The 27,692-nt window shown below is 38.7% G+C and overlaps 1 protein-coding gene across 14 annotated transcripts in view; it reads left to right on the top strand.

The window, feature by feature from the left end:
- Nucleotides 1–27,692, top strand: part of ZMYM2 (zinc finger MYM-type containing 2) — a 97,677-nt gene that overhangs the window by 60,438 nt on the left and 9,547 nt on the right. For 13 of the 14 annotated variants that reach the window (XM_049822776.1, XM_049822787.1, XM_049822774.1 and 10 more), the window contains 10 exons: nt 6,828–7,000; nt 12,826–12,991; nt 13,941–13,975; nt 15,742–15,871; nt 16,039–16,154; nt 17,009–17,180; nt 20,059–20,166; nt 22,074–22,168; nt 23,372–23,540; nt 24,458–24,609. In XM_049822776.1, the coding sequence (XP_049678733.1) occupies nt 6,828–7,000; nt 12,826–12,991; nt 13,941–13,975; nt 15,742–15,871; nt 16,039–16,154; nt 17,009–17,180; nt 20,059–20,166; nt 22,074–22,168; nt 23,372–23,540; nt 24,458–24,609 (1,316 nt within the window). The remainder of the gene's footprint in view (nt 1–6,827; nt 7,001–12,825; nt 12,992–13,940; nt 13,976–15,741; nt 15,872–16,038; nt 16,155–17,008; nt 17,181–20,058; nt 20,167–22,073; nt 22,169–23,371; nt 23,541–24,457; nt 24,610–27,692) is intronic. The other variant, XR_007508800.1, reaches the window with a different exon arrangement.

The following is a 27,692-nucleotide window of genomic DNA, read 5'->3' as shown; positions in this document are numbered from 1 at the left end:
GGAGAACTGCACTGAGGGCAGGTTGGTACGCTGGCCCTGCGCACTGAGCTGCTGGGTTCCCCTGGGCGAAGGGGGTTGCCATCAAGCCTGCTTGAACCTCTTCATTCCTGATGTTTGGTTTTGTTGTTAAATGTGAGCGCTACAGAAACTATTGAAACACAGGGTTTTTTATAGTTCATATTATCAACTACGTATTTTTAGAGACACTGATACACCTTTTAAAAACATAATGTACAGAATTTGGGCTAGCATACAGAAACTTTTGAAGACAGTAGTGTGCTGGTTTTGGCACCCAATTTTATGAAAAATATTATGGCATAATTACAACTTCCTAACTGCGTGCTACTTCGCCATAGGACCTCATAAAGCCATCAAGGATTGGTAAGTAGTATAGAATGTAGTTAGAGGGCAAAAAAAATTATATGTAGTATATGTAAAATTTCATATCACAGTTAAGTGTTTAGCATAATATCTTCTGTTACAAGCTCTCAGGTTTGTGCTGCACAGAGCACTTATCTCCCTCTCTGCAGCTCTGACATTGGCCTACCGTGTTAAAATAACTTGTGCTTGCTATGGTGCCTTTTCAGCTTTAGCCTACCGTGTTAGACACTTTGGTTTTGCTTCTGACCTCTTCCTTTGGCAGTGTCCCTCCGAGATAAATTCTAACCTGAAATATCAGCTTCCTTGTGGCTTTCTTTTGAAGGTTTATTTGGTGCTGAGTTGGAATATCCTGGCAAAGAGGGACAAATGAAAAGCAAAGCTTGTCTTAAATACTGTAAAATGTATGATCCATAAAAATGCCCTTTCACAATTATAAGAGTCGTGTTGTTACTGAGGGAAGGTATTCCTTTCCTGCAGATCAGGTTAGTAGAAAACTGGAAGTCAACTTCAGAGAGATTTTGAGGTGCTTCGGTTATTCTGAGAGAATATGATCTCCTTTGACTGCTGTCGTGGTTTAACCCCAGCCAGCAACTAAGCACCACGCAGCCGCTCACTCACTCCCCCCTGACCCAGTGGGTTGGGGGAGAGAATCAGGAGGAGGAAGATAAAGCTCATGGGTTGAGATAAGAACAGTTTAATAGAACAGAAAGGAAGATGCTAATAATGATAATAACAATAATAAAATTACAATAATTGTAAAAGAATTGGAATGTACAAAACAAGTGATGCACAATGCAATTGCTCACCACTCGCCGATCGATGCCCAGTTAGTTCCCAAGCAGCGATCCACACCCCCAGGCCAACTCCCCCCAGTTTATATACTGGACATGATGTCACATGGTATGGAATATTCCTTTGGCCAGCTTGGGTCTGTTCTGTGCCAGCTTCTCGTGCCCCTCCAGCTTTCTTGCTGGCTGGGCATGAGAAGCTGAAAAATCCTTGACTTTAGACTAAACACCACTTAGTAACAACTGAAAACATCAGTGTGTTATCAACATTCTTCTCATACTAAGTCCAAAACATAGCACTATACTGGCTACTAGAAAGAAAATTAACTCTATCCCAGCTGAAACCAGGACAACTGCTATAGACAAAAGTTACAATGGGACATCCCTGACATCCACTTGAGCCGTGGCAGTTTTCATTAGAGAGCTCTGATTGGCATAGTGCAGTTGTTCAGGCCATGCCGTCTTATTTAGTAGTCTAGCGTTAAATTGTTGAGCTGCAGATATTAAATCGTTGAGCTGCAGATGACTATTCCAAACAAATTTTGTTACTGTAAAAGCTCAAAGATACTCTTCTGATGAGAAAAATGAGTTAAGGTAAAAAAGACAGCATATTCAATTCAGAGAAGTCCCTTATGAAACGCTTAACAGGCTTCCTTGCTGCAGAAGCACCAAATGAAAGCTCTTGGCTATGTTGAAGGAAAGCAGATGTCTGTGCCTTCCAGACAAACACACATGGAAGAGCTGGAGAGTTGGTTCTTGTGGTATTCCACTCATGGAAGAGTCCGATCGTGTAGATGTAGTTTCCAGTTGGTGCTTTTTGGATGCATATCTTCTGGAATGATTTGAAAATTTTCACTTGTTAACCTGGCTTTTGATACTTCTGACATTGTTCTTTTAGTTGGGAAAGTCAAAAGATAGAATATGCTCAGGAAGACATTATATGTTTATCTTCCCTCTGTCTATAGAGGGAGAACATTGATACTCTTAAAGTAATGTTATTTAAATTCTGACTACAGGTTGTGCTGAATCTTGAGATTTTTTTGTTCATAGAGAGCTGATTTCTAACATAGTAAAGAATATGAAGTGAAATCCTGTGCATTGTTCAACTACAGTGGTTCTTGTTAGATTGGTGTTCTTTGGTGTTAATTCCACTGTTGTGTCTTTGAAGAGGTTTGAGACAGTTCTTTAAGCAAAGACAGTATTGGCTATTGCAGATAAGTGGTGATGATGATTTAAGATGCTGAGATTATGAGCATATGAAGATGAAAGCTTATGAAGATGCTTCTTATTAACCTGAAAGAATAATCAACTTGAAAAGATTTAAGAACAAGCAAAAACTGAGTAACTGGATGGGAGTAGGAAGGAGCTAGTATCTAATATTAGAATATATTAGGATAAAGTGAGGATGTACACAAGTTGAATTGAATAATAAAATAATAAAAGGTTTTTAAGCAGAAGATAAGGAAGGAAGTAGGATACACAGCCTCTCTGTTACACAGAGAGGATGGGGTCTATTTCAATGGTAATCTAAGCAGGACCCCAAATTGGATGTATTGCATCTGTTTTCCTAAGGAGAGTGATGTTTATTGTGAAGCCAGAGACAGCGGATGATAGGAATGTGGGTATGGAAGAGGTGGCTTTTGCATTCAACTCAATACAGAGAGTGGCAACAGAAAGATGTGGATGTAACATAGCTCCAGAAATCTTCAAGACCTAGCTTGTGATGCTACAGGCTTCTTGATATTACAGGCTTGTGATATGACAGGCCTGTTGTTACTCTTCTCTAGATGTTGTTAAAGGGTAAAAGTTGAAGTTACTACAAGATGAGAGAACAGCAAGTCTTCTGCGTAGCTTGAAGGAGGAGAAAGGTAGTCTAGTAAGTACAGCGTTTCAGAGGTTACCTGCTTGCTTTTAAGATTGAACAATTACTTTCTATAAAAGTTGTTATTCTCTGTGGTCAAAAGAGACTTGTGTTGAGGACTCAGGAAGTGTTTTGAGCTCAGCATTCCTTTTTCACAGCTGCTTGATGTGCGAATGTACTGAACTTCCAGTAATTCTGGTAGGTGCTGCTGGTAGAATAGTATCAGGTTCTTCGTAGCTTGCTTGTACTGAGTCTGCAGACGGTCAAGTGAAGCATGTTTCCTACTGCGGGTAGCTGGACCTGGCAGTTCTTGGGTCTGCTAAGAGAAAGGAAGCTCTCTTGACCTGGAATATGCCTGAAGTAAAAGTTTGGATGAATTGCTTTTGTGTTCTCCTGTCAGTAAGCCTCTGTTGCATGTGTTCAGCTCCTTATCCTCTCTGTACAGTTTATGAGGGGAAGCAAAGTTCAGGGCTGGTGGAAGGGATAAGCTTTGTGTTGAGTTTTGCTTGGAAACCAGAATTCTAATAGCATAATTAAGGATGTGTTACGTTGATTTAGCAGATATTCAGCTACTTCTTTTTAGCCTGGTTCAGATTTTGAGCTGGAGATACTTCGTCTGAAAATGCTCCTTAATCATCTCTCTGAGACAGTTGACTTGCAGGGTGGTTTTCTGTTAGAACTTTGCTAAAGAACATAATTGATTACCTGTGTAACTTACACCAAATGACCTGCACTTAATTTCAAAGAAAAATTGCAAGAGCTATTTTCTCTGAGAGTCACCTTAAAGCACAAGAGATTTCCATCTGGTCACACTATAACTTGTGTGTCTGGTGTTGTAGCAGAAATCTTGAGGAACTTGGATTTTACTCATATCTTTTTGTTCAAGATGTTGGGACTGTCAGCTGTTTGTCTTAGGCAGCGCTTACACTCATGAAACCCGAGTCCCCAGGGGAGGTAGGCTGGCCAAGCCCTCAGGATTTTAGTGTTGATATTGGAAAGATTAGACAACCAGTGCCTTTTGTATTACTCATCCACAATGTACTGTCGGTCAAAGACCACTTCTTGGTCCCATCTACAAAGCCAGCATGGATGCTACTGCTCTATTGATTTACATCGTGCACTGTGAAGTCCATGTTGTTTGAGCTCAGAATCTGTTTTGCCGAAGGAGAATACCTTTCTCTCTATTTCAAAGAAAGTCTTACTATTCCAGTCAAAACCATAGCATTATAATAAAAAGTTATATCCTAGGTATGCAGAGAGTACCAAGGACCAAATTAAAATACATCCTATAAAAATAAAGGCTTTTTGTTTTCCCTTTGTCTGAAGTGACAAGATCTTGAAGCAACCGAATGTTCCCTGGTCAGGTGGATTAAGTTACCTATTACAAAGATATGAAAAAAGTATCAGACAAATCTGAAGAATTTTGCTCATGATGTTGCAGAAAGAAAAGCCTGTACTTCCATTTTAGAAGTCTTCGGGGTTGTAACAATCTTGTCAACATCTGAAGTTCTATAAAGGGGGATTTTCTATCTTCTATAGAGGCCTCCTTCAGCAAGAAGCCCTGCAGTCAGTGATCTATAAACCCCCCCCATGTTTTTCAGGTATTTAGCCTTAAGGGCTGAAATTTTGGACTTGTTGTTTCCCCTTACTTAGTGTTCACTGCTCATTATTTTCCATGAGTCACAGAGATGTGGGAGATGTTTGACTGTAGAATGAAAAATATCTTACCAGATAACTTTTAGTAATGCAACAGCACTGCCTTCTTCAATTTAACTCCCTATAGTTTAGCAGCCAAGAAAAATTTCAGCTTTGTCCATTCCTTTTTGTAGACTATTTAGCCAGGTGCACAGAGCTTACCTGATTGGTAGTAGAGTACTTCTACTAATCAGTCATTTTGAAAGGTTGATGCAGAGTTGAGTGGCTCTTCTAAGGCACAGCTGAAGAGGAGGATACTTTGTGGTGCTGAGCTTTGTCTGGAATTGTAAAGAAGCAAGAAGAATCTGATGCCCTGTACAGTAAAGAGAGATACAGCCAGCAGGAAAAAATACTGGCAAGAATTTTTCAATGCTTTAACGGGTACTTCTAAGTAAGAGCTTGCACACACTGGTATCTTCAGGATTATTATTTCCTTCAGAGCAGTATATTTAACATCCAAATTAGTTGCACTGTAAGGATGATGGCTTGATTTGGTTCTTTCCGTCTGCGCTGCCTGTTTTGTGTGTTATTAATTTTCTTTATTCTGTTGTTAAGGAATCAGATATATAACTAAAAAAAACCCAAACCAGTTTAAAACACAATTACCTACCATATCTTATTTGTACAATAGTCTATAATTGTCTTGTTTTGACATTGCTAGCAAATTTAAGTTGTTAGAAAAGCTTGTAGTATTGCAAGTTAAAATTCTTCCATTTGTTTTTGGAAGATGCCGTCTGCTGCAGCTTCCACTTGCATTCTTGTGCTTTTAGTGATTTTAAAATAGTATCTCAGTTTCACACATATGAAATTGTACCCTAACAGGCAACAGCACAAGTCACTTAATTGAAATTACTGAGTACATTATAATTGTAATATTTTTATATTCTGTATGCCAGAGGAACTGCAGCATGTATGTTACATATTGAGTTTTATAACTTACCAGAATCTGGTACAGAAGTCTACATGTGTTAGACTATAAGTCCGAGCAGAGTGGGCACTTGGAAGACTTGAGTTCCGGTCTTGGTGCTACTGTGATATTTGGGAGATTGTAAAAACAGGTGTAATACCTTAGATTAAAGGTCTGTGTAGGTGTTATCTCATCCCTCCAGTGTTTAATATAGACTTCATCTTCTCATACTGTTCTCTTCTGTAAAGTTAGCACAATTACAGAGATATAGGGTATAAGATTTAGGCATCAGCTGAATAGACAGTAGATTTGAGGTAGTTGAAATACATTATATTCTCAAAATAGCCTATGTAATAGCTGCAGTATTCATCTTTTAATGCATTAAATACATTAGAATGTCTTTTCTAATTTGCTTAAGGGATGATCAGATTATTGATGAATATAGCTCTCATTATGGCAACCTTGAAATTATGACTGCATAGCAAATGCAAAAACAAAAAATCCCCAAACCCACCTCATGTGAAAAGAAAAAAGATTCATTGCATACAAATCCTACACAAATTTCGTATGTAAACTCCTGTCATTGCATAATTATTCTCAGTACTGATCATTGCTTACTTTATATTTCATATTTTTTAAGAAACTATTCAGCTCTTACATCATCTTGTGCCTATTAGTGTTCTTAAAAATTAATGAGTTGTCTTAAGTGGTTTGTTGTATTAATATGGATGAAAGTAGTAATAGAAATCAATAGAAAGTAGATCTTTAAAGATAGGTACTGTTTTCATGGATAGTGTTGTCTAGTTTAAAATTTCTGCTTGTCATTGTCTGGATATCTAGCATTCTGAGGATGTATAACTAAGCAATGTAATTTCAAGTCAACACTTCTGCATGGATCTATATGAAAAGAAAATTACAGGTTTTTTTCTGACTGTTTATTCAGGGATTTGATAAGCACAGATTCAAGCGTAGTGTTTTGAAAAAGATGCAGACATCATATGAAACCATAGAGTTGTGCAGGAAAGGTATTAAGGTAAAAATGTCTTGAAATACAGTCTATTATGCAACCTGAATTTGTCTGAAGCCCCAGTTGTTAGCTGTTGTTGTATTCATTTTATTTTCAACATTTAACTCTTAACTGTGATATCTCTCTGTAAAAATTACTTTGTTCCTAATGTTTAAAATCTGTTTCCAGGCTGCAAGCTGCTATATAAACAAGACTTTGCAAGACGGTTAGGACTGAGATGTGTTACTTGTAATTACTGCTCACAGCTGTGCAAAAAGGGAGCAACTAAGGAACTTGATGGTGTAGTGAGAGATTTCTGCAGTGAAGAGTGCTGTAAAAAATTTCAGGACTGGTACTACAAGGCAAGTAACTCAGAATTTTTGACGAGAGCTCCACAGTTAAAAAAACCAAAAATGCACATGTGAGGATATCTCAAGGACTGTGCAGCAAATACGGCTTACTTCAGCAAAGCATTTGCTACACAATAAGCAAATGTGTTAATTTCATCATTTGAGTTTTCTTAAAGCAGCATTTCTACCATCTGATTTTATTAATTCATTTGGCAAGGAAATCTTGAGTTACAGAAAAACAAGAAACTGTATATTTGTTACTTTACAATTCCAATTTTTTCTCCTCAATTGATACCATATTTTTCTTGTCAAAACTTCTTAAATGTGTATTCAGAATGTTGAAACACTGTTAATAGCAGCTGGATGATACCTTGAGTTGACTGATGATAAACTAGGTTAGCGGAGTTTTTCTTGTTCCTGTTTTTGCCTCCTTTTTTGCCTTTTCCCTTCCCCCACTGTTTGAACTGCAGAGGCTTTGATTGTTCAGTAGTTCCCAGTGGAAAGGATGCCAAAGGGAAAAGCAAGACCAAATGGATTTCTAATAAAAGTTTAAATCAAACAGATGGCATCTATTTCTAAATCTCTGGAATCTTAACTACCTTGTGAAGCACAACCAGCAAAGAGTTCATGTTAAGAGGTTTTTTGTTTTAATTTTTTGAAAGAAATAAAGGTGAAATCGGACTGGGTTTAACCTGCGATTAATGCCATGGATAAAATATTTGATCTCTGGTATGAACATCCTGGAAAGCTACACTGATAATATCAAAACATGAACTGCACTTGTGGATGCAATTGCAAAAAAGACAGTAGAAAATTCGTCACCTTACCAAAACTCTGCACGCAGCCTGGAAGGCAATAAAAAGCTTGAAAAGTTAGAGGGCTAGATATAAATCCTGTAATTTAAGATGATCTACCTACCATAAAAGAACTGAATCTGAAGACATATCTGGTATTTTGGAATGGCTGGTTCCAGAAATGTTGCAGCCAAACATTAAACCTTTATTTTGAATAATGTATGTAGGGTCCTGTAGACATTCCTGAAAGAAAACTACTGAAGACCAGGATGTGTTTCTTTTGTCTCGTGTGAAAATAGGGTGATGAAGCTTGGCTGCAAAGTTCTTAAACTTATTAAAATGTTAGCTTCATACAATAATATTTAATCTATATGCCTTAAAACTTGGGGTATGGGGTGAAATTCATCCCTGTGTAAAAAGTGCCTTCTAACAGAGAAGTTAATAAAGCTTTGGTGTGCTTTAGAAATCTCTTGGTGATTCAGCAAAGAATATAGTATGGGGGTGTGCCTACCAAACTAGTTTCATGTACATAAACTTCTGTGGAAGCTCGTACTCTGATTCAGGTTTGAGAACCACTTGAAGACTCTGACTTCAGGTTATCCTTCTGATCTGTGGGGTAAGGCAGTAACTTAATTGGCCCATTAAGTCTGCTTAAGAAATGCTGTTGGTACTGTGGTACAGGAAAGTTAGACATGATGCCATGAAAAGGCAATTTAATCTAAATAGACTTGCTGGTAACTAGTGACTTTTGATGATACTGAAGTGTTAGGTATTTTTACTTTTTGAATCTTAGGCTTGCTAGTGAAACAAGTGTAACGTGATGTTGAATTGTTGTAATTTTTATCAAATACGTCTTAAAGCCTTTGCCTGATTCAACTCTGATTATAAAAGTTTGGGATTTATTACATGGGGAGGACTTGTAATAGGTTTTGGAAAATTGTGTGTTTTGCTGCAATATTTTTTTTTTTTTTTCCTTTACATCCTTGGTGGTAACTTCTCCCTCTTTTATGAAAGTCACTCCAGATATCTTAGATTTGGTAGTGCATTGTTAGCTGATGTTCTTACCTAGTCATAAATAGATAATGATCAAAATACAGGAAGACAGAATAGGTACGGACCCCTCCCTGAATTTGTACTCCATTTCCTGTTTTGTCTGTTAGCTTCTTAAAAGAATAGTTACATATGTATGAGCTTTGTCTCATTTATGCAATGTCCAGTGTTATTATGGAGTTTCAATGAATGTATATATAAAGAGAAAGAAGTAGTGATAACTTAGTAATGTTTTAACACCAGCATTGTGTTCATTAAACAAGTGTTTGTTTCCATCTTCTTTGTCTACTTTTTTTTATGGACACATCTTTCTCATGTAGTATTATCTGGAAAACATCTTAACTTTTAAAAATAATTAAGTATTATGGGAGAACTTCCCTCAATGCCAAAATTTTCTTCTCAAAAGCCATAAGAAGGTAGCAGTGGTAGAAGCACAACAGACTGTTATCCAGAAGTATTAGAAGCACATCAGACTGACTTAGAAGTGTTATTCAAACCTAATATGAGGGATTGGAATGTAAAACAATAGTTCAGTCCTAATCCTCTGTTGGGTGACAGCTACAGTTACCAGTTGGTGCCAAGTTCTGACGAAATTTCTACTGTATGGTGTCCACGCACCTCTAAGACAAGAGGTAAAATTTTTGGTGTCTTGAGGTTAGCTCCCTAAGTTATTAGAGCTCCTCCTGTAAACTTCAATTGCATGCCATGGTTTGGATGTTAATCTGAAAAATGCCTGGGAAATTTCAGTATAAATGTTTTAGTAGCCTCATGTTTGATGACAGTTTCAATCATTTGATGTTACTTACACTAGAGCATTGAAAATACCTTGAGAAAGAATATACAGTTCTGGGAACAGCAGAGAAGTCTGTTTCTTTAAATGTACATTGTGAAACATTGCTGAAAATACCACAGCTGAAATGTGCTTACAGGTCCTTCAAGCCTACAGTGGAGTATTGATGGGACTGAGCATGTATGGTGATGACTGTGTATTCAGTGGAAGTCAGGCGTTTTCAGCAAAGACTAAGTAGGAAGTGGGGAATTACAGTCCAAAGCACAGAAAAATTATTGTGGCCAGTGAGCTCAGATAGCAATGATTGTCAGCAGTGGTAAAATTTGAAACAATGGAGCCAGCATTAATCTGAATGGTAAAGGCAGCAAGACAACCTTGTGGAATTTCTCTTGTCTGAATTTAGCCATTGTGTAGTTAGGCATCTCAATTTCAAGCAGGTACTGTTTCAGAACAGTTGATATCCTTTCTCTTATAATCAGTCCCTCTCTGGAAACATCTCTTCGTCTTTATTGCAGACTGAACTCGGAATAGACAGCTAAGATTAGGTCAAATTGATATTAGTCCAAACCATTGGAGAACACTTAGGAACAGGTCATGGGAGGATTAAAAATGTAAATAAAACCCCCACATGTGAAAACTTTGGTTTTTAAGCCAAGTTGGGGGCAAACATTAGTAATTTATACTAATTCCCATGCCCATTTGAACATGTTGAAGTTGGACCTGGGAAAAGAACTGGACCAAAATGCAGTCATGAGTGGCAAAGGAGTTACGTGCAACTGGAGCACAGAAAAGTATAGATGGTCTTTTTGGAAACACAGATAGAGCAGACTTGAAGGCAGGTATTTTGGAGATTCAATTAACATATACTGCCAGTATCCCAAATGAAAACAAATGGAAAGGGGAAGGACAGAAAAAAAAAGAAAATCATGAATTCACACTTCCACTTTAAGTTAATTTCATGGTCAGGGAAATGGGGAGAGCAAGCAGGCAGTAGGAAACTCCAGTGCATGGAAGGGTGTATAGTATTGACTGCAAGCATGGTTGTGGAAATGGTAGAATTACAGTGTAGCAAATGTAGTGAAGTGAAGCATCCTTACAAAGGAATCTTGGGCTTGCTAAGGAATGGTAATTTCCCTGTGGAAGCAGACCAGGATTTTTTCACCTGAATACTTCAGTAGCAGCCCAGGAGAGACAATAATACACATACTCAAAAGCCTAAACAAAAAAGCAGAACCACAAGAGGGAGAAAACGGTTGCAGGAAGGCTGTAGTTGCTGCATTTGACAAGATTTGTCACCTCTCTTTTTCTTTGAAGGAGAGAGAAAATTGAGCAGAAAGTGGTGCTTTGATAGTCCAGCAGTGTGCAGCAGGTCAGAATAGGTGGGCTTTTCTGTACGTGGGTCAGCTGTCATTCTTAATCAGTGTTGGGTGGGCTTGAGATGTAAAATTAGAGTGAATTATACATAATTTTTTTTTCTACTGGTATTTCAGCCTTTTGGTGGTTTTGGAAGATGGATTTGCATTAAAGGTGTGAATTCACAGTTTCCCTGAACTGATAAATCTAGTCTATTTTGGCAATACTCCACACTTCATCATCTTCCCCAGTCCTTTCCAAGAATACAACTTACTTGCTCTTTTGTCCCACTGAGAACATCTCTGCTGCAAAATGAACTGTGGATCAGCATCAGCAGAAAGATAAAGTGACAAATGTAACCAAAATTGAGAGAGGATGGGAGTAATGCAGTGCTGTAAGGTCCCTGACCTTGTGTACCCTGCAGGTGCATAAGCACTAGTGCTGACACCTGCACAGAGGAGGGGGGAAAAGAAGTACCTGCCCTTGCAGGGCACCTGGCACTGGGTGTGAGGTGATCCTGAAGCCACAGCTATAATTGCTCCCAATTTAAAGCTGGTTATATTGTTAGAATCAAGTCTCTCGATATATCTTCTTAAATATTTGAAAATTACAAGTGAGAGCTGGATTTCCTACATTGCCGGAGGATGATGCCAGAATGTTCAAGTACAGAGAAGGAACTCAACATTTAATTACTTTTTAAATTTTAACTAATTGGCCTGTTCATACTTTCTTGGAGTTGCGAGAACTACAGTTGGACTATTTATTTTTTTATGGTTTTTTTTAGCCATCAGAGCCTTGTGCATAACTGCGATGTCATGTATGGTTTTACGTATTAATGTTTTATGTTGCATATTATCATGACTTCCGTTTTCCTCTCCTGGTTATATTATTAGGTTGACTTATTTTGGATTCCTGAGCATCCATAAAGCTTTTATTTTTTTTAAGGACTGCTTCAGGATGGAGGTTGCAAGCAATATCAAGGGGAGCAGTAGTGGAAACAATTCTTTGCTTACTTGAAGATCTGAAATGGGCTACCACTGTTCAGATGATAAATTATAGCATGGCTAATTAAATTCAGTGGAATCTCTTTTGGAGGAAAACAATGTCTGTCTTAGCGATGCCTCATGAAATTATCATGTAGGCTGGTGAAAAGTACATTACTTAAGTGTTTAGCCAGGGATAGAGAAGAACGAAGTTTTGAGTTTCAAGTTACGTGCTAACTAGATTTTGTGGAAACCTCTTTAGTTTGAGAGCTATTGTTATTTATAAATCAGAGAAACTTTGATGAACTAAATAATTGGAATCTAAAATTGTCAAACTACTAAAATAGTGAAAGTATAGAAGTTATTTACACTAAAGGGCTCTGATTTGATACCTAGCAAAGTGATTCTGTTTGTGACTTAAAAAAAACACCAACATTTGGGGGGGGGGGGGGGGAGGGGAATGAACTCGTCCTTCGTTCTAGAGAGTCGTTAAGGAGTCTCAGTCACTTTCGGCTCTTGTTTTGCAGAATGCTTCAGTGGAATTAATTAAAATTGGTGCATAAAATTTGTTGTTTGCTGACTGTCTAGAAGTGAGCAATTTTTAAAGACTTGGTAAAGACTTAGTGAAACAAAGCAGATTCATCCTGGGTGTTAACCTCCAGCAAACAACTGAAAATAAAGTGACAGATGTGCCTATATATACAGGTTAGATGGCAGTGTAACTATCATAGAGCTTACATGAGCGAGACTTAACTGTGTAGCGGTAATGATCTCTTCAGTACTCTTAAAAACGTAACCTTTTAAAACGTAGAAATAATTTTTTTCCAAGGCTTGTTTAAAAATGTCAAAATCTTCTTTTGCATTAAGGCTGCACGATGTGACTGTTGTAAGTCTCAAGGAACTCTCAAAGAGAAAGTGCAATGGCGTGGTGAAATGAAACACTTCTGTGACCAGCACTGTTTGCTCCGTTTCTACTGTCAACAAAACGAACCGAATCTGGCAACCCAAAAAGGACCTGAGAACTTACACTATGGTATGTCCTGCTTTATGGCTGCTAAACAGCAAACAAGATGCTTCCTTTAAATGAAAAATTTAAACTTGCATGAATTATTTATTTGTTGTAATAAACTATGCTAGACGTTACCCTTTTTTTAATTTATTTTATCATCAGAGGCATCATTGAGCTGCTTACTATTTTTTATCTTAGCTCTTTATTTTATTGCTTTTTCGAGAGCTGAAACATTGTCAGGTAATCAAACAGTTTTGTAATGACTTTTTAAAAAACAAGTTGTCTTTTTAGGTTCAGCATAATTTTAGTGTTATACCTTCATGGGGACAGAAAATGCTTTCCTGTTTCATTGTGCTCTGGTTTGTCATTACTTGCTCTGTGGAAACACTTCTTTTCAAAATGTGTTTTGGTCATAGAGAGCAGAGAAACGCACTAGGAATGAAAAAAAAGTAAATTAAATGGAATTAAAAGGAAATAAATGAAATGGGAAGTAAATGAGAATGGAATTAAAGTTATCTAGATAAGAGGAATGCATTGGTTTGGGGATATTTTTTTCTGTTGGCCATAGGTACAGTGTAAATTTGCTGATGGGGGCTGAATGCATGTTTACGTGGTTTAAACAGCAAAGTTCAAATAAATCAGCTTTGTAATTAATTTAATCATAGCAATACAACTTCTTTGCAGGGCCGTTTCCATATAATGTTTTGGTATTTACTTTTCTGAAAGAGGCTATGTTCACATCTGGATGGAGCACGGATTTAGCATTTGCCTTTGTGTAAGGTTCAGTGCCGGAGTAGCAAGGTGCCTGTAATGAGAAGTCTCACGTGCAGTTCTTACCTGCGATACAATACTATCAGTGCTGTTAATTTAATGTTAACCTGATGATAGATGTTGTCTGAGTTGCTTACTGAAATTTGCTATGATTCTGAAAAAGGGGAAAAAAAATTCTAAAAATGTCTTCTTACATTTTTAGATCAGGGCTGTCAAACCCCCCGAACAAAAATAACAGTAAGTACATATATTTAACGTGTATAAAACACAATTAAATGTATGTAAAATGTGCTATCTTTGTGGCTTGAAGGGATGCTCTTGAAAAAACCCAAAAAATTAGTATCTTTGAATGATACTAAGCTAAATTTGTGGAGGTTTTGAGTCCTTTCCACATCAGTAGTTGAAATTAAATTTTTAAATGGTCATATGTTGTGTTTTCGATGTCTTCTGGGAAACCAAATCATGTAGATTACATCTATAGTGCATGAAAGTGTTGCTTAAAAATTAATACACAAACTATGTGTATCTTATTCACATGTTTAGACTGATTAGGTGTATTTATTGAGTGTAGAAAAGGAAGAGAATTTCACTGGTCGATTAGAATATTAAGGTTGTATCTCAGCTTTGAAAGCCTGAAAATAAGGCTTCAGATGCTAAATTATAATTCCCAAGAGTAGAATAATTGGTGCTTAAGGTCTGATTGACCTTGCTGCAGGTGACAGAGTAGGGAAGAGTAAGCTTTTGCAGGATCACTGTCTGGGAGGGTGGGGATCATCAGTGGAGCAGCAGCCTTCATTTTGAGTTTCAGTTTTTGTCAGCTTGTCAGAAGTATTAATAATGATTTTTTCATTTAGCTTAGTGTATTTTGTTTGAAACTTTAGTTTTGTTTTGATTTGTCTCATGGAAGATCTCACAACTGCCTGTTCTTCCATGAAAAAATTGACTCACCTTTTCAATGCAAATTGGCTTCTGTAAGGTAAATCTTAGATTGAAGTGAAATTATTTTGATGGCATTATAAAATATATTAATGAAAAACACAGAAAATAAGATTGCTTAGGTAACTAGAGACATCAGACAAGCTAAACTGTCATGTTAAAAACATCTACTATTTTATGTTTAATGATGTTAATTCAGTCCATAAAATTTTAAAGATCATGTAACACCTATGTATGATACAATATTTTTTATATGTGTTTTAGAAAGTATATGCCTGTTAAATGAAGTCTACTGCTGTTCTTATGACTTGACTTTCTTTCCATATTTAAAAGTATATGTGGGGCTAGTCTTACTACCTATGACCAGATAAAAGTGACAGTCTGTTTCTTAAATCGGGTTCTAAAACAGGTGCTAGGGGACAAAAACCATGTCTGGAACAAGAGGGTTTTTTACCTGTTGACTGTAAGGATGCAGTTTGAGCATTACGTGATGTTCCCAAGTATTTGCTGTCACTATTGCAGAGCCAGCAGGGGGAGCTCGAAGTTCATAGTTTAGATAATTAAAAATTGTTTCGAGATGTTTTATTTCGAAATACAAGTTAAAAAAAAGAAAAGGCGATCTTTGGATTATAGCATAGTTCAACAAGGTTAGACCTTGAGCCAAAAGTTTGTTATGCTGCTTATAGTGAATTCTTTTTACAGCTAAAATTATTTTCTAAGTTGTAAAATTGCACTTTCATTTAAACAAGAATATGAAAAAGAATATCTTAAGAATATCTTAAAGTAAAAAACAAAAAAGAAGAGAAAAGGAAAATGAGCTAGAAGTTGTTAATCAAAGTGCTAGCCCTGAGTGAGCAAAATACAACTACGTTACATTCCTGGCAGTGGCAGCTCATTACTAGAAATGTAGAATAGCTTGCAGTTAAAGAATAATGGTCGGTGATGTTGTGAGCTTTTTCTTCAGTATGTCATGTATGAAGTGTATCAACTGATACATTAAATCAAGAACTTTGTGTTGAAATCAGTGCGGTGCAACAGCATGTTCTCTTCTATTTGCTTGTCTGTAGGGCTCAGCACCACCACCTTCTCCAACACCTAACAGAGAAATGAAGAACAAGGCAGTTCTTTGCAAGCCTTTGACAATGACGAAAGCCACGTACTGTAAACCTCATATGCAGACAAAATCTTGTCAGACAGGTAACTCTTGAACTGTGCTGGAACTACTCATTTCTTTGTTGCAGATTTTTTATCTGTTACTGTCTTGGAACATATTAGAAATATTCTGATTTTTTTCCCTAAATTGCAGGTGTAAGATATATTTAAGTACCTGGCAGTGTTTGCCTTTTTCTTTTTTCTTTTAATAGAAGATGATTGGAAAAAAGAGTATGTCCCAGTGCCTATTCCTGTACCTGTCTATGTTCCGGTGCCTATGAACATGTATAGTCAAAATGTTCCTGTTCCTACAATGGTTCCTGTTCCTGTAAGTGAGACGTCAGCTTCATTTTTAAATTGGCATCCATTCACATGCATGTGAGGGACTACTTGTACTGTTGACTGTTCTCATTCTGGTCCATGTAAAGGATTGTAGGATGCTGTGGCACTATTTATTGCAAAAGCATTAGAAATCTGACAGTGACACTTAATTTCCCAATTGTTCTTTAGGACCTATCTGCCTGCTTTCAGCGTGAAAATCTTGTGCTGCTAAACTTTTTAGGAGCAATTCTGAGTGATACTTTTGAGTTTGCTGAATAAGCATTAAACAACAAGATTTGTTCTGGTAATGTGGAAACTGAAATATTGTATTGGGGAGAGGTGGCAGAGTGGGGTAAATAGAAGAAAAGCAAAAAAAAACCAAAAAAAACCCACCTTGTGCCAGCAAAAGAAAATAACTCTAAGTTAAATTTGTAATCACTTACATACCAAATCTCAACCAAACAGGGAAAAAAAAACCCTGAAGTCCTAGAATTTCTGTGTTCCACAAGAAAGCCACTAAAACAGGATGATGATGATTTGTCCAAACTGTTGCTCTGAAGTTATAGTGAGACATGTTTGAGAGTCCAAAGTCCCTTCCGTTCTTACTTTGATCCACTATATTTTGTCATATTTAGGTTTTTTCTTTATACTTTCCTGCTTTCCTTTCTGTTCTTAATCATTTATATTGTATTTTTAACCTGTCAGCATTTTTTTATTAGCTCACACTGAAGTGATATGTTTCTAATCTCTATTAACTCTGTCTTTTATAACAGGGGTGTAGAGTTTGTTTTTGTGTTGACTACTGTTGATGCTTTGTTGCACCATTTTTTCTTTTCTAATTATCTCTTCTTATCTGCATAGGTGCCAGTTCCAGTTTTCTTGCCCACTACTCTGGATAGCAGTGAGAAAATCCTTGCAGCAATAGAAGAGCTGAGGGGAAAAGTGCCCTCGAATCCTCTGGAAACTGAGCTACTGAACTTGTCAGGGATGGTACCTGAACATGATGGAAAAGCTGAAGTTTCTGATGGGGCCAGTGAGTTTTCTGCTGAGTGACTCTTTGTAGTGCTGGGGTGTATGTGTGGGGGTGTGTCAATCAAGAGCAGGGTTGTTTTTTGGGTTTTTTAATTTATTTATTTTAGGGAAAGATTTTAAAAGTATGATAGTGCTCCTGTTGAGTTCTTAAATTAAGTTGAAATCTTAATTATTTAAATGTTTTTAAAGGTCATTTTAGCACATTTGAAATGCAGAAAACTTTCTGAAGTCTGTTGTGTGACTTCGGTGTGCTGTACCAGACCTTTGTCTTTAAAAACATAAGCATTCCCTTTGCTTGCACCAGCTCCCGGACTGATGGCAAGCAGTCATCCAGGATTGCACACACATGTTTTCTTCTCAGAATAACTCAAAACAAGCCAAAACCAATCCATTCTTCCTCCTAGAAAAACTCAAGTTAGAAGTTTAGATAAAGCGGTCTCCGTAGCTGTGTCTTACAGGTGTGAACTCAAGTTTCTCTGAACAAGGTGGGATATGACAGGGTGGTTCTGATTTCTTTGTAGTTACACATTACTACGCAGATTTTATGTTAGTTGTGGGGAAGCGGGGACTGTTAAAACTAAGAGAAACATACATTTCACAAGTGGAACTGTGGTCAACAAAACCAGGTGACCTAGTGATGCTTTTGCTCTTGATTGATCCTGACCTGCAAGTATCATCTCTTTGAAGGTAGTGATGCCTCAGCTGATAGATCATTGGGGTTGTGATCCTGACATGGCTTGTCATCCCACTAGCTCGCCTAAAAGGAGAGAACTGTCTGGGACAACTTTACAGCCGAAGATCAAAAAATCCAACATATCTTGTAATGATATTTTCACAGTGAACATATCTCTTGGCCCCTCTTTCCTGGCTCTTCCTGCCAAAATCCTCAAGTCTCTTCTGTATCTTCCCAGGAGAATTTTGCCTTCTTTTCCCAAAACTAGATTTTAAGGTTTTTCCATGACTCAGGTGAAATTTTGGGTTGTTTTTCAAGCTCTTTCAACAAATGTCTCAAAGGATGTTGATAAATTACACGAACTTATGCTTTGGGCCTGGTATATAGAAGGCGAATGGTGCTGCAGTCCCAGGAGGCTTACTGTTTTCCAAACTGTTGTCATTCCCCAACTAAAGCTGGACATTTCTGGTAGTGCTGCAAGGTTGTCATTTGCAGTTCCTTGCTCTCTTTTGCTAAGTACAGCTAGCTGAACAAGTAAAATGTATGGGATCAGAGCTTGCTCGTTTGCAGAGAACCGGATTTGGAGAAGTCTGTCTTCGCCAGTGTATTGGATTTTTGTGGCAAAGTTTTGGTAGTGGGGGGGTTACAGGGGTGGCTTCAGTGAGAAGCTGCTGGAAGCTTCCCCTGTGTCCAATAGAGCCAATGCCAGCCGGCTCCAAGATGGACCTGCTGCCAGCCAAGGCCACCCCCTTCAGTGCTAGCGGTAGTGCCTCTGTGATAACATACTTAAGAAGGGAAAAAAGTTGGGATAGACAGAAACGGCAGCTGGAGAGAGGAGTGAGAACATGTAAGAGAAACAACCCTGCAGACCCCCAGGTCAGTGAAGAAGGAGGGGGAGGAGATGCTCCAGGCGCCGGAGCAGAGATTCCCCTGCAGCCCGTGGGGAAGACCCTGGTGAGGCAGGCTGTCCCCCTGCAGTCCAGGGAGGTCCATGGGGGAGCAGATCTCCACCTGCAGCCCGGGGAGAGAGGACCTCATGCCAGAGCAAGGGGATGCCCGAAGGAGGCTGTGACCCCGTGAGAAGCCCGCACTGGAGCAGGCTCCTGGCGCAGGACCTGTGGATCTGTGGAGAGAGGAGCCCACACTTGGAGCAGATTTTCTGGTAGGACTTGTGACCCCACAGGGGACCCACGCTGGAGCAGTCTGTGCCTGAAGGACTGCACCCCGTGGAAGGGACCCACGCTGGAGCAGTTCATGAAGAACTGCAGCCGTGGGAAGGACCCACGATGGAGAAGTTTGTGGAGGACTGTCTCCGGTGGGAGGGACCCCACGCTGGAGCCGGGGAAGAGTGTGATGGGTCCTGACCCTGAGGAGGATGAAGCAGCAGAGACTATGTGTGATGAACTGACCGTAAACCCCATGCCCTCTCCCCGCTGTGCTGCTGGGGGGCTAGGGAGAGAATCCGGGAGTGAAGTTGTGCCCGGGAAGAAGGGAGGGGTGGAGGGAAGGTGTTTTGAGATTTGGTTTTATTTCTTATTACCCTACTCTGCTTAATTGGCAATAAATTGAGTTAATTTTCCCTAAGTTGAGTCTGTTTTGCCCATGATGGTAATTGGTGAGTGGTTTCTCCTGTCCTTATCATGACCCATGAGCCCTTTGTTATATTTTTTTCTCTCCGCTGTCCAGCTGAGGTGGGGGGGGCAGTGGTAGAACGGCTTTGGTGGGCACTTGGTGTCCAGCCAGGGTCAACCCACCACAGCCAGAAGTTGGACAGAGTTTTTGTTCTCCCTGCCTTCCTGCCTGCTTTGTTTGATTTTATAGTATCTCTTTCACAGACTAGAAAGTCTGTTCTATTGCGGGCAGAGTCATGTAGAAAAGTAGATAGTTAGGTTTGTCAAGCTTGTTTGAGTTCTGTGATTGGTTGATGTGATCCAGATTTGCCAGTATTTGGTTTTCTACACACATGCTTCCTGACTCATCTTAATGAAGAAGGACAGATGGCCTAGTAAGTATCTTTTCTGTTTGAAGGAAGTCAGATTGGAGGAGTAAATCTGAGATCTCAAGAACAACAAAACCTAGGATGGTGATGAGCAGAACAAGTAGCTTTAGAACCACTAAGCTTCTAATGTTCAAAATCTGCCCTGTTTTGACTAATCCATGTGTTCATTAAAATAAGGAGAGTTTTTTCCCTTTTTTTTTTTAACAGGTGTGATAGTTGAGTCAAATCTACTGAACTCAGAAACAGAGGCACGGACAAGCTTGCCTGATGTTCCATATGAACCAGACCTTGATATTGAAATAGACTTTCCAAGAGGTACTTTTTCTGTCCTTTTAATAAGCATTGCGAAATAGATGTTGTGGGCAACCATGGTACTTTGTTTCATCATCCTTTCAGAGGATCTTTATTTGATTGCAAGTTCCGCTTGACTGACTGTTAGGTTAAACTTTGCCATGTCTTTGCAAGACTGGGGACTTCTGAATTAGTTCTTCCATTTCTACATACACTATTTGAAACAGAATGCAAAGAAAGGGGGTAATTAACCTTTCACAAATGAACTTGACTGCATCACTTGGTTTTGGACATAGATTTAGGAAAGCTATTTTGAAGGCTCAAAGACTCAGATGGCATGCGTCATGGAGAACAATAATGAATGCGTTCTTCAGTCACCGGGTATTTCCATGGGAAATGGTAGTTTAGAGCAGAAATGACAAAAGGGCAAATTTCCCACTCAAGTTTGTTAGAAAATTGCAAGCTGGTATGCTGCACATCACTTGTGTTACCTTTTAGTATCTTGTTAATGTCCATACCTGTATTTGAAAAAGGTAGCATTGCCTGAATTATCAGGAAAATCACTATTTTGAGACCTTTCTTGAAAGAAGGTCTTGGTTGTATGCATTGCAATTTCTACCACTCTACAGAATGCAGGCAACAGTGTCTGTTTCCTTATACCATGTCCTAATCAATCCAAGATCCAAGAAAGCTCCTGGCTGTAGCTAGTATCTCCTTATGCCATAGGTTCTCTTGGACATATAACTCTCATGCTTCCACTGGCTAGCTTCTATATCTGATTTTGAAAGTCTCCTTTTGCTTTGTGCCATAGATATCTGCACTGGATGCCCAGACTGGGTTTCAGTTGCTATATGTCTAATTAGCCACATGCATACTAGATTTTTAACCCTCTTTGTAAGTGAGGCTTGGTATGCGAGAATGATAATTCCCCCCCCCCCCCCCCCCCCCCTTGTTTTTCTAAGTGGAACAGTAAATAATAGCAGTTTGTAATAGATATTGCTTACACTGAAGTGCTTCTGAAATAAGATTCTTTGTGGTAGCAAGAGAAGGATTGGTGTGTAGTTTGGGGCAGAGTTCTTAAATCTTTGCATGTGAGTGCTATTTCATCTGGACCAGTTTGAATGGTGTCTTGAGGAGTAAGGTGGTGAAATCAGACTATCAGAAGAGCATTCAGTTTTGAATTAAACCATTGTCTGATGGGTAAATGTGGGATGAACCATCTTCAGTAAATAAAGGTGGAACTTGCAACATTAAATCCATTCATATGTTGTCTCATTCTGCTGTGTGGCCTGAAATGAGTCCTTCATCCTACCCCTGAAATGTTAAGTAATTAGTATTTTGACATAATACATGTTTACCAAAATTACTGTAATATCCATCATGAGCTAGACCTCCACCACTTGCATAAATATAGACTAAAATCAGTTTCTCTGAAAGAGTTCACATTCAGATTCTTAATGTTTTTAACCAAGTATAATGTGCTATAAAAAAAAACGTAAAACATGAATGGAAATGATGGAAATACATGAACAAAAGTGCATTTGTTAGGGTTAATTTGTGTTTTTTCAACTCAGCTGCTCCTTCTCACCATGACTTAAACTTATTAATACCAAAGACTGCCTAGGCAGGAGAAATTGTGTAAGGGTCCATAGAAAGAAATGCTGCCTTAGTGACTTGAGATAGTGCTTGAAAATGTTGAGCATTGTGTCCTTTACAATTTATTTAGAAATAAACAATTTGATAGCTTTACCTTATATTCAAAATAAGAATAGGTTTATTTCCTCTTACCAAAATCCAGTCTTTGGTAATGTCTGTACATGTGCTTCTGTGGACACCTTATGTTAATGCACACTGATATAGTTCATTGTTTTTTTCAAACCACTATTATTGAAAGAATGTTTAGAAATAAGTTTCTGTTAATGTGTTTTCAGCAACTGAAGAGCTTGATACAGAAAATGAGTTTTTGTTACCTCCTGTTTTTGGGGAGGAATATGAGGAACAGCCAAGGCCTCGGTCCAAAAAGAAGGTAATTTTGTCATGCTATTAAAAAAGATCAAAAAAAGCACAAAATTTAAGTGGGCAAAAATATGCCAGGGTTCGGGGGTTTTTTTTCCAGTTCTCATAATGCTCTAAAATGTGTTACTGCCTATTCATACCTGACATCCTGTCTTTATGATGTAAACTGATATATTTCAAATAATAAAATTATTTCAGTCCTACGTCTGTTGCAGTTAACTTGGATTTAATAAGAGTGTGATTTCTAAATTCTTATTCCATTTTTGCTTCATGTTGGTAGAACTGTTGATATAATGTGCTAGTGTGTATATACTTACTGTGCTCTTAGTAATGCTTTTTTACCTTCTGCTTTGAACAAAGCTGTCTGGGTTTAATTTGATAGTAAATTGGAAGAATGTTGGCACTACCATGGCTTATAATGGGAGCTATAGCATCTCCTATATAAAATAGTTAAAAACCCAATTTTTATTGCTTGTAATTTTCCCAGATTTTATTTTCAGTCAAAAATCCTAGTTTAGACCTTGCAAATAAATTAGCCATACTCTTTTATTTAGGAAGAAACTAACAGGAAATAGATTTTTCTGGTGCCTGGCACAAAGCTGAAATGGTTTTGTTGCAATAACTGCAGTAGATATTGCAGCTTTAAAAAAAAAACAACGTCCAACTTCTAATAAAACTTTCTAAGAGTAAATGTGTCTTTCTAGTTTTAAATTTGGAGTCTAGACTGTTGGTATTAATCCACTAGACATTAGCCACATATCCACTGCTGGAAATGCTTTCATTTGGGACCAGTGCTAGCTTTTCCATCAGTGGGTTCAGTTGAGCCTAAATGTTGACCTTCAGATGTAGATTTGTAGCATCTTTAACTTCCTGCGCTTTAACGTAGTGAAATCCTATAAATACACCGAATTATTTGGTGCATCATGTGTTTGTTGCTTAATACGATAGCACCAATACAGCAACTCCATCAAATACTATTCTGTCTGTGTTAGGAACCAGTTTGAGAGGCGAATTAGAAACGTCTGTCAGCTTAAGTAAATACTGTCCTTAGGAGTATGTTCAACACAGAAACTACCTACTGAATGAAGCATGTGTTTCTTTACACTGAACGTTCAGTTTGTAATTTGGCCTGCAGCTTGCTTATTCTGCCCAGCTTCTGTGTTCTTGCCATTCGTGGTTGTCGGCGGTGTTAACCACTGTGTTTCAATGGCAGGGGGTGAAGAGGAAAGCGGTGTCAGAATACCAGTCTCACGATGACAGCTCTGAAAACTCAGAGTGTAGTTTTCCATTCAAATACGCGTATGGTGTAAATGCATGGAAGCACTGGGTAAAGTCTCGGTATTTAGATGAAGAGCTTCCCGAATTAGAGGAACTGAAATCAAGTAAGTATTTCTGAAAATCTGGCATCTAGTTTCTTATTTGGTAGGGAGAATTGCTGTACTTGTCTGATTTTCAGCTGGAATTTTTAATAGAAGTTTTCCCATGTCCCTAATGTTCCCGCAATGACTGGGATTATTTTACCACAGAGTTGCCAAACTCTCTTTTCTTCCTAGTTTTCCTTACTTGGTTCGAAATGCTAGGTCTCGCTCTTCTTGTGCAAGCCAGGACAGCACCTTCCTGGCTCTTCTGACTTTCTGTGACCGTTTTGATTTTTTTTTTTGTTTGCATCCTATTTTTCCTCGTATTCTAACTCGCCTTGGGGTTCGCCTTTTGGACTTGTAAATTGCAAGGGAGGGGCATCCTACTCTTTGTCCTGGAAGGAGATGGTCATCTGAGGCTGGCATTACCTGGCTGTGGAGCTCTGACATGGGGTGGCCTTCGCTGCCATGGAGCCTTGCTGCTCTTTCCGCAGCGCTCCTCTGTGTGTACGTTCGTACTGTGAGGGAGAACGGGGATTGCTGCTAGTCCTGCTGTTCTTCAGCTCCCACGTGCACCTTAGCACCCTTGCGTTATGCTGTTGGATCTTTGGAAACTGCCGTTTCCCCTGAAGGTCTCTCTCTCTACAGCACTGTCTTCACTTCAGCATCTCGGGCCACTTATGTGTCATCCTCAGCTGTACACGACAGTACATTCGTCAGTGGGTGATGCTGCATTTGGTTAACTAGACGTTACTCCGGTCGCCTTGTTTGTTTTAATACAGACCTAACATTTGAACTACTTAGTACATTTAGGCTCGTTCATTGGTTAGTGGAGAGGACATCAAGCCAGTTTCTGGCTTTCCAGTCTAAAAATACCCCATCTCACCCTCACCGTGTAATTATTCTGTTGTATAATGTAGCGTTTTTTCTCTATTTTACAGCAAAGTCTGTGAAATTAAAGGAAGATCTATTATCACATACTTCAGCTGAGTTAAACTATGGGTTGACACATTTTGTCAATGAAATTCGAAGGCCAAATGGAGAGAACTATGCACCTGACAGCATCTATTATCTGTGTCTTGGGATTCAGGAGGTTAGTAGAGGCTGTAGAGATGGGAAGCGGAGCTGCTGATTTGACTGTAACACATTTCAGTGGAAGAATGGAGATAATGTGGATTTATTGGCTAGGAGCTATTCTTAATATAATGGCTGTGATCTGGAACACAGAGAGGCTGCTGTGTAAATCACATTGTAGAAAGCTGTCTGTATAGAAAATGAGTTTGGAGACCCATCCTGAAAACTCAAAACGCAAACTGGTACATTGTAATAATTTTAAGCTTTTAGCTGGGTTAAAGCAAGGAATTTGCAGTCTAAAATGATGTAGTTTATCCAAATGCTGTGCTTCATTTTGTTTGCTAAATATGGCTTAATGTAAAAACAGAATGAAACAAGGCATGATCTGTAAATGTTTTACTAATTCAGTTACTTAGCATATATTGGAAGCTAGCTATTTGAAGTGTCCTTTTGGGAGAGTCTAGTTTACTGAATGTTGCAGACTGTGGTCAGTCAGGCTTTTTTGAAGAGTGCAGGAAACTCTGCTATATTCTGTCTTAAACACACACCCTGCCCCTGAATTGTAATTACCTAGTATTTTGAAGATAAAAGGAGTCACTTTAGATGTATTGTACCTGAAGGCAATAACATATCACTACATAATTAGAAAAGCTATTCCACAGCTTATCTTTTAAGCAGAGGATGTCTTAATTTTTGGTACATAAGGCAAATCATAGGTAAAATAAGCAGTGTTCAGAGCTGAGAACACAGAAAATGTAATTGAAGTTAAAAGGCAATTGAAAAATCATACGGGTTGGAAAGCAAGCTGTTCACAGGATTTGCAATCCTGCTTAAACTGTTTCATACTTAAGGCAGAGGACTTAAAAAAATTGCTACTTGATACAATCAAAATCTTTTTAAATAAATAGTACCTCCACTAATTTTTCCATATTCCAACTATGCCAAATTAAGGAGTTAGTTGATATCTTTACCTCATGGTTGAAATTTGAGAAGCGAGCAGTCATTGTTTGGCATTTTAGTCAATATTGCTACAAGGCACGTTTCAAATTCAGCTAGCTTTCTGCTTCTGCACTTGCATGATATACTGTCTTTCTGTATCTTTCTGTTGAATTGAACATACTCATATTAAGGTGATAAACAATACAGTGAGGCATGTGTTTATAAAATGGAACTCGGCTATTTTTTTCTTCTTTTCACCTTTCACTGTGCCTTTGACATTGTCTGTTTTGTCTACTTGAAACCTAGTTATATGTAAAACTATTTATTTTTTTTTTAGCTCATCAGAACCAAAGTTTTTGTGGCACAGCACAATTATCATGAGCCCTAATACACACACACAACACTGGAACGTTAGAAGAACAACTTGTGGTCATTTTACTCTAATTATTGCTTATACTTAGTGTCCAGTATTTAGTTCGGGTGATGTTAACAGCCCCATTTCATTGGCCCAATTGTGCCACTGCTGTTCAGACTGGTAGGAAGATGCACCCTGTTTTGAGGAGTTTGCATTTCACAAGGGCAGACAGCAAGTGAGGAACAGAAACATGTAAGCATGTCAGCTGTCAAGGGTTGCAGCCAACATCTGTGTGCTAATGGCAAATTGTATGTATATGGGTATGTGTTAGCCTTCTGAAGAAGCAGGTTTAAACAAGTTAGCAGTACACTAAATGCAATCTAGTTGTCACAATGTGCAACACTCCATTGCTTTCTAGTATTTTCTTAGTCCTTCTTTCCGTCTGAGAACCCCAACATGGGTACTCCTTGAAAGAGAATAAATTGCTACTGCTGAAAAGGTACTGGCTCTGTTTAACTTGGAAGGGGCTAAGAGGAGATAAAATGATGCCATTTAAGGATAAAGTTGTGCCAAAGATAATCAATGTTTTGCTAACTTACTCTAAGTTTCTCTTCAAAGGAAGAGAATGTAGAAGCCATAGGTTAGAAAAAGAGCACTTTCCTCCTCCACCAGAATTACTGCACTCACCATAGCTAAGTACAGGCTCAGGTTGGAGCTTTTCCTCATGGGTGTAATATGGTTTGAGCACAGGGGAAGTGCTCAGGAGTCTTCAAGTCTTCAGTTGTTGGGTTTTTTTGACTTTGTAAAGTAACTTTTATCTTAAAGGAAGCACTTGGAAAATCAGCAAGTCCACTTGCTGGTTCCTGAGTCAAATGGTACATTTTCTCAGTTCAGGCTCATTTGCAGCTGAAATTGTTCTGCCTCCAGCCAGAAATGGTTCAATAATGGTTCTGATAACTCCGAAGTACTGATCCTGAAAAATATCACACTTAAAAGTAAAGGTTGTTGCATGGTCAGGTGTGCATCTGGTGGAGAAGGTTCATTTGGAAGAAGGTGTTAGCCTGCCTCGCTCCCCTGCTCCATCGTGGCCTTCGTTCTTTGTCCAGTACAGATTGGCGGGTTGGGGGTTTTAGGGGGGGGGGGTGGGGTGTATGTGTAATAATGGGGTGGTTTGGGCAAAATTCAGACGGAGCTTGTCAGGTGTTTGTGTGAAGGTGCCGAGGGCAGTGATTCAGCCTGTTCTCTGCTGCGGGACTCAGAGGCATGTCCAGCTCCTTCCCGTTCGCTGCGGTTTTGGTAGAGCTCATCTCGGGTGGAAACTGTTCATGCCAATCCTGCCCCATCTAGAGTTTGTAGAGTAGTAGAGCACAGTGTTACGGTGTGGAAATGAAGGTTTACAGAAGCGCGTTGGGTATTGTGTAGCAGGGGAGACTGCAACACGACATCATTCTGCTAATGGTCCGGGGTGCATCACAGATTTCTACTGGGGGTGTTAGGGTTTAGGCAAACACTCTGAACCAGGAAACAGAAATATTTTTAGTTGAGTTCTCACAGGCTCATGTGGGAATTGGTTTTGAACCAATTTTCAGTCTTATTTCAGCTTCACTGCCAGTGTTCAGTGCGAGTGTTTAATGCAAACCAGAGAAAAAGAAAATTCATGAAGGAAAAATGTGCCAGGGAACAGAGGGGCAAAAAACCCATGAAACTTATAGTAAGCTCTATCGTCTGGTTTAGAATTGCTTTATGAAATCAAAATTGATACGTGTAGAAACAAGCACAATTTGGGGAATGTTGTGCTTTGATGAATT

The sequence above is a fragment of the Accipiter gentilis genome, chromosome 19 (assembly GCF_929443795.1).
Source record: "Accipiter gentilis chromosome 19, bAccGen1.1, whole genome shotgun sequence".
Taxonomy (NCBI): domain Eukaryota; kingdom Metazoa; phylum Chordata; class Aves; order Accipitriformes; family Accipitridae; genus Astur; species Astur gentilis.
Note: the sequence above shows the minus strand (reverse complement) of the source record. Positions and strands in the feature narration are given on the sequence as shown.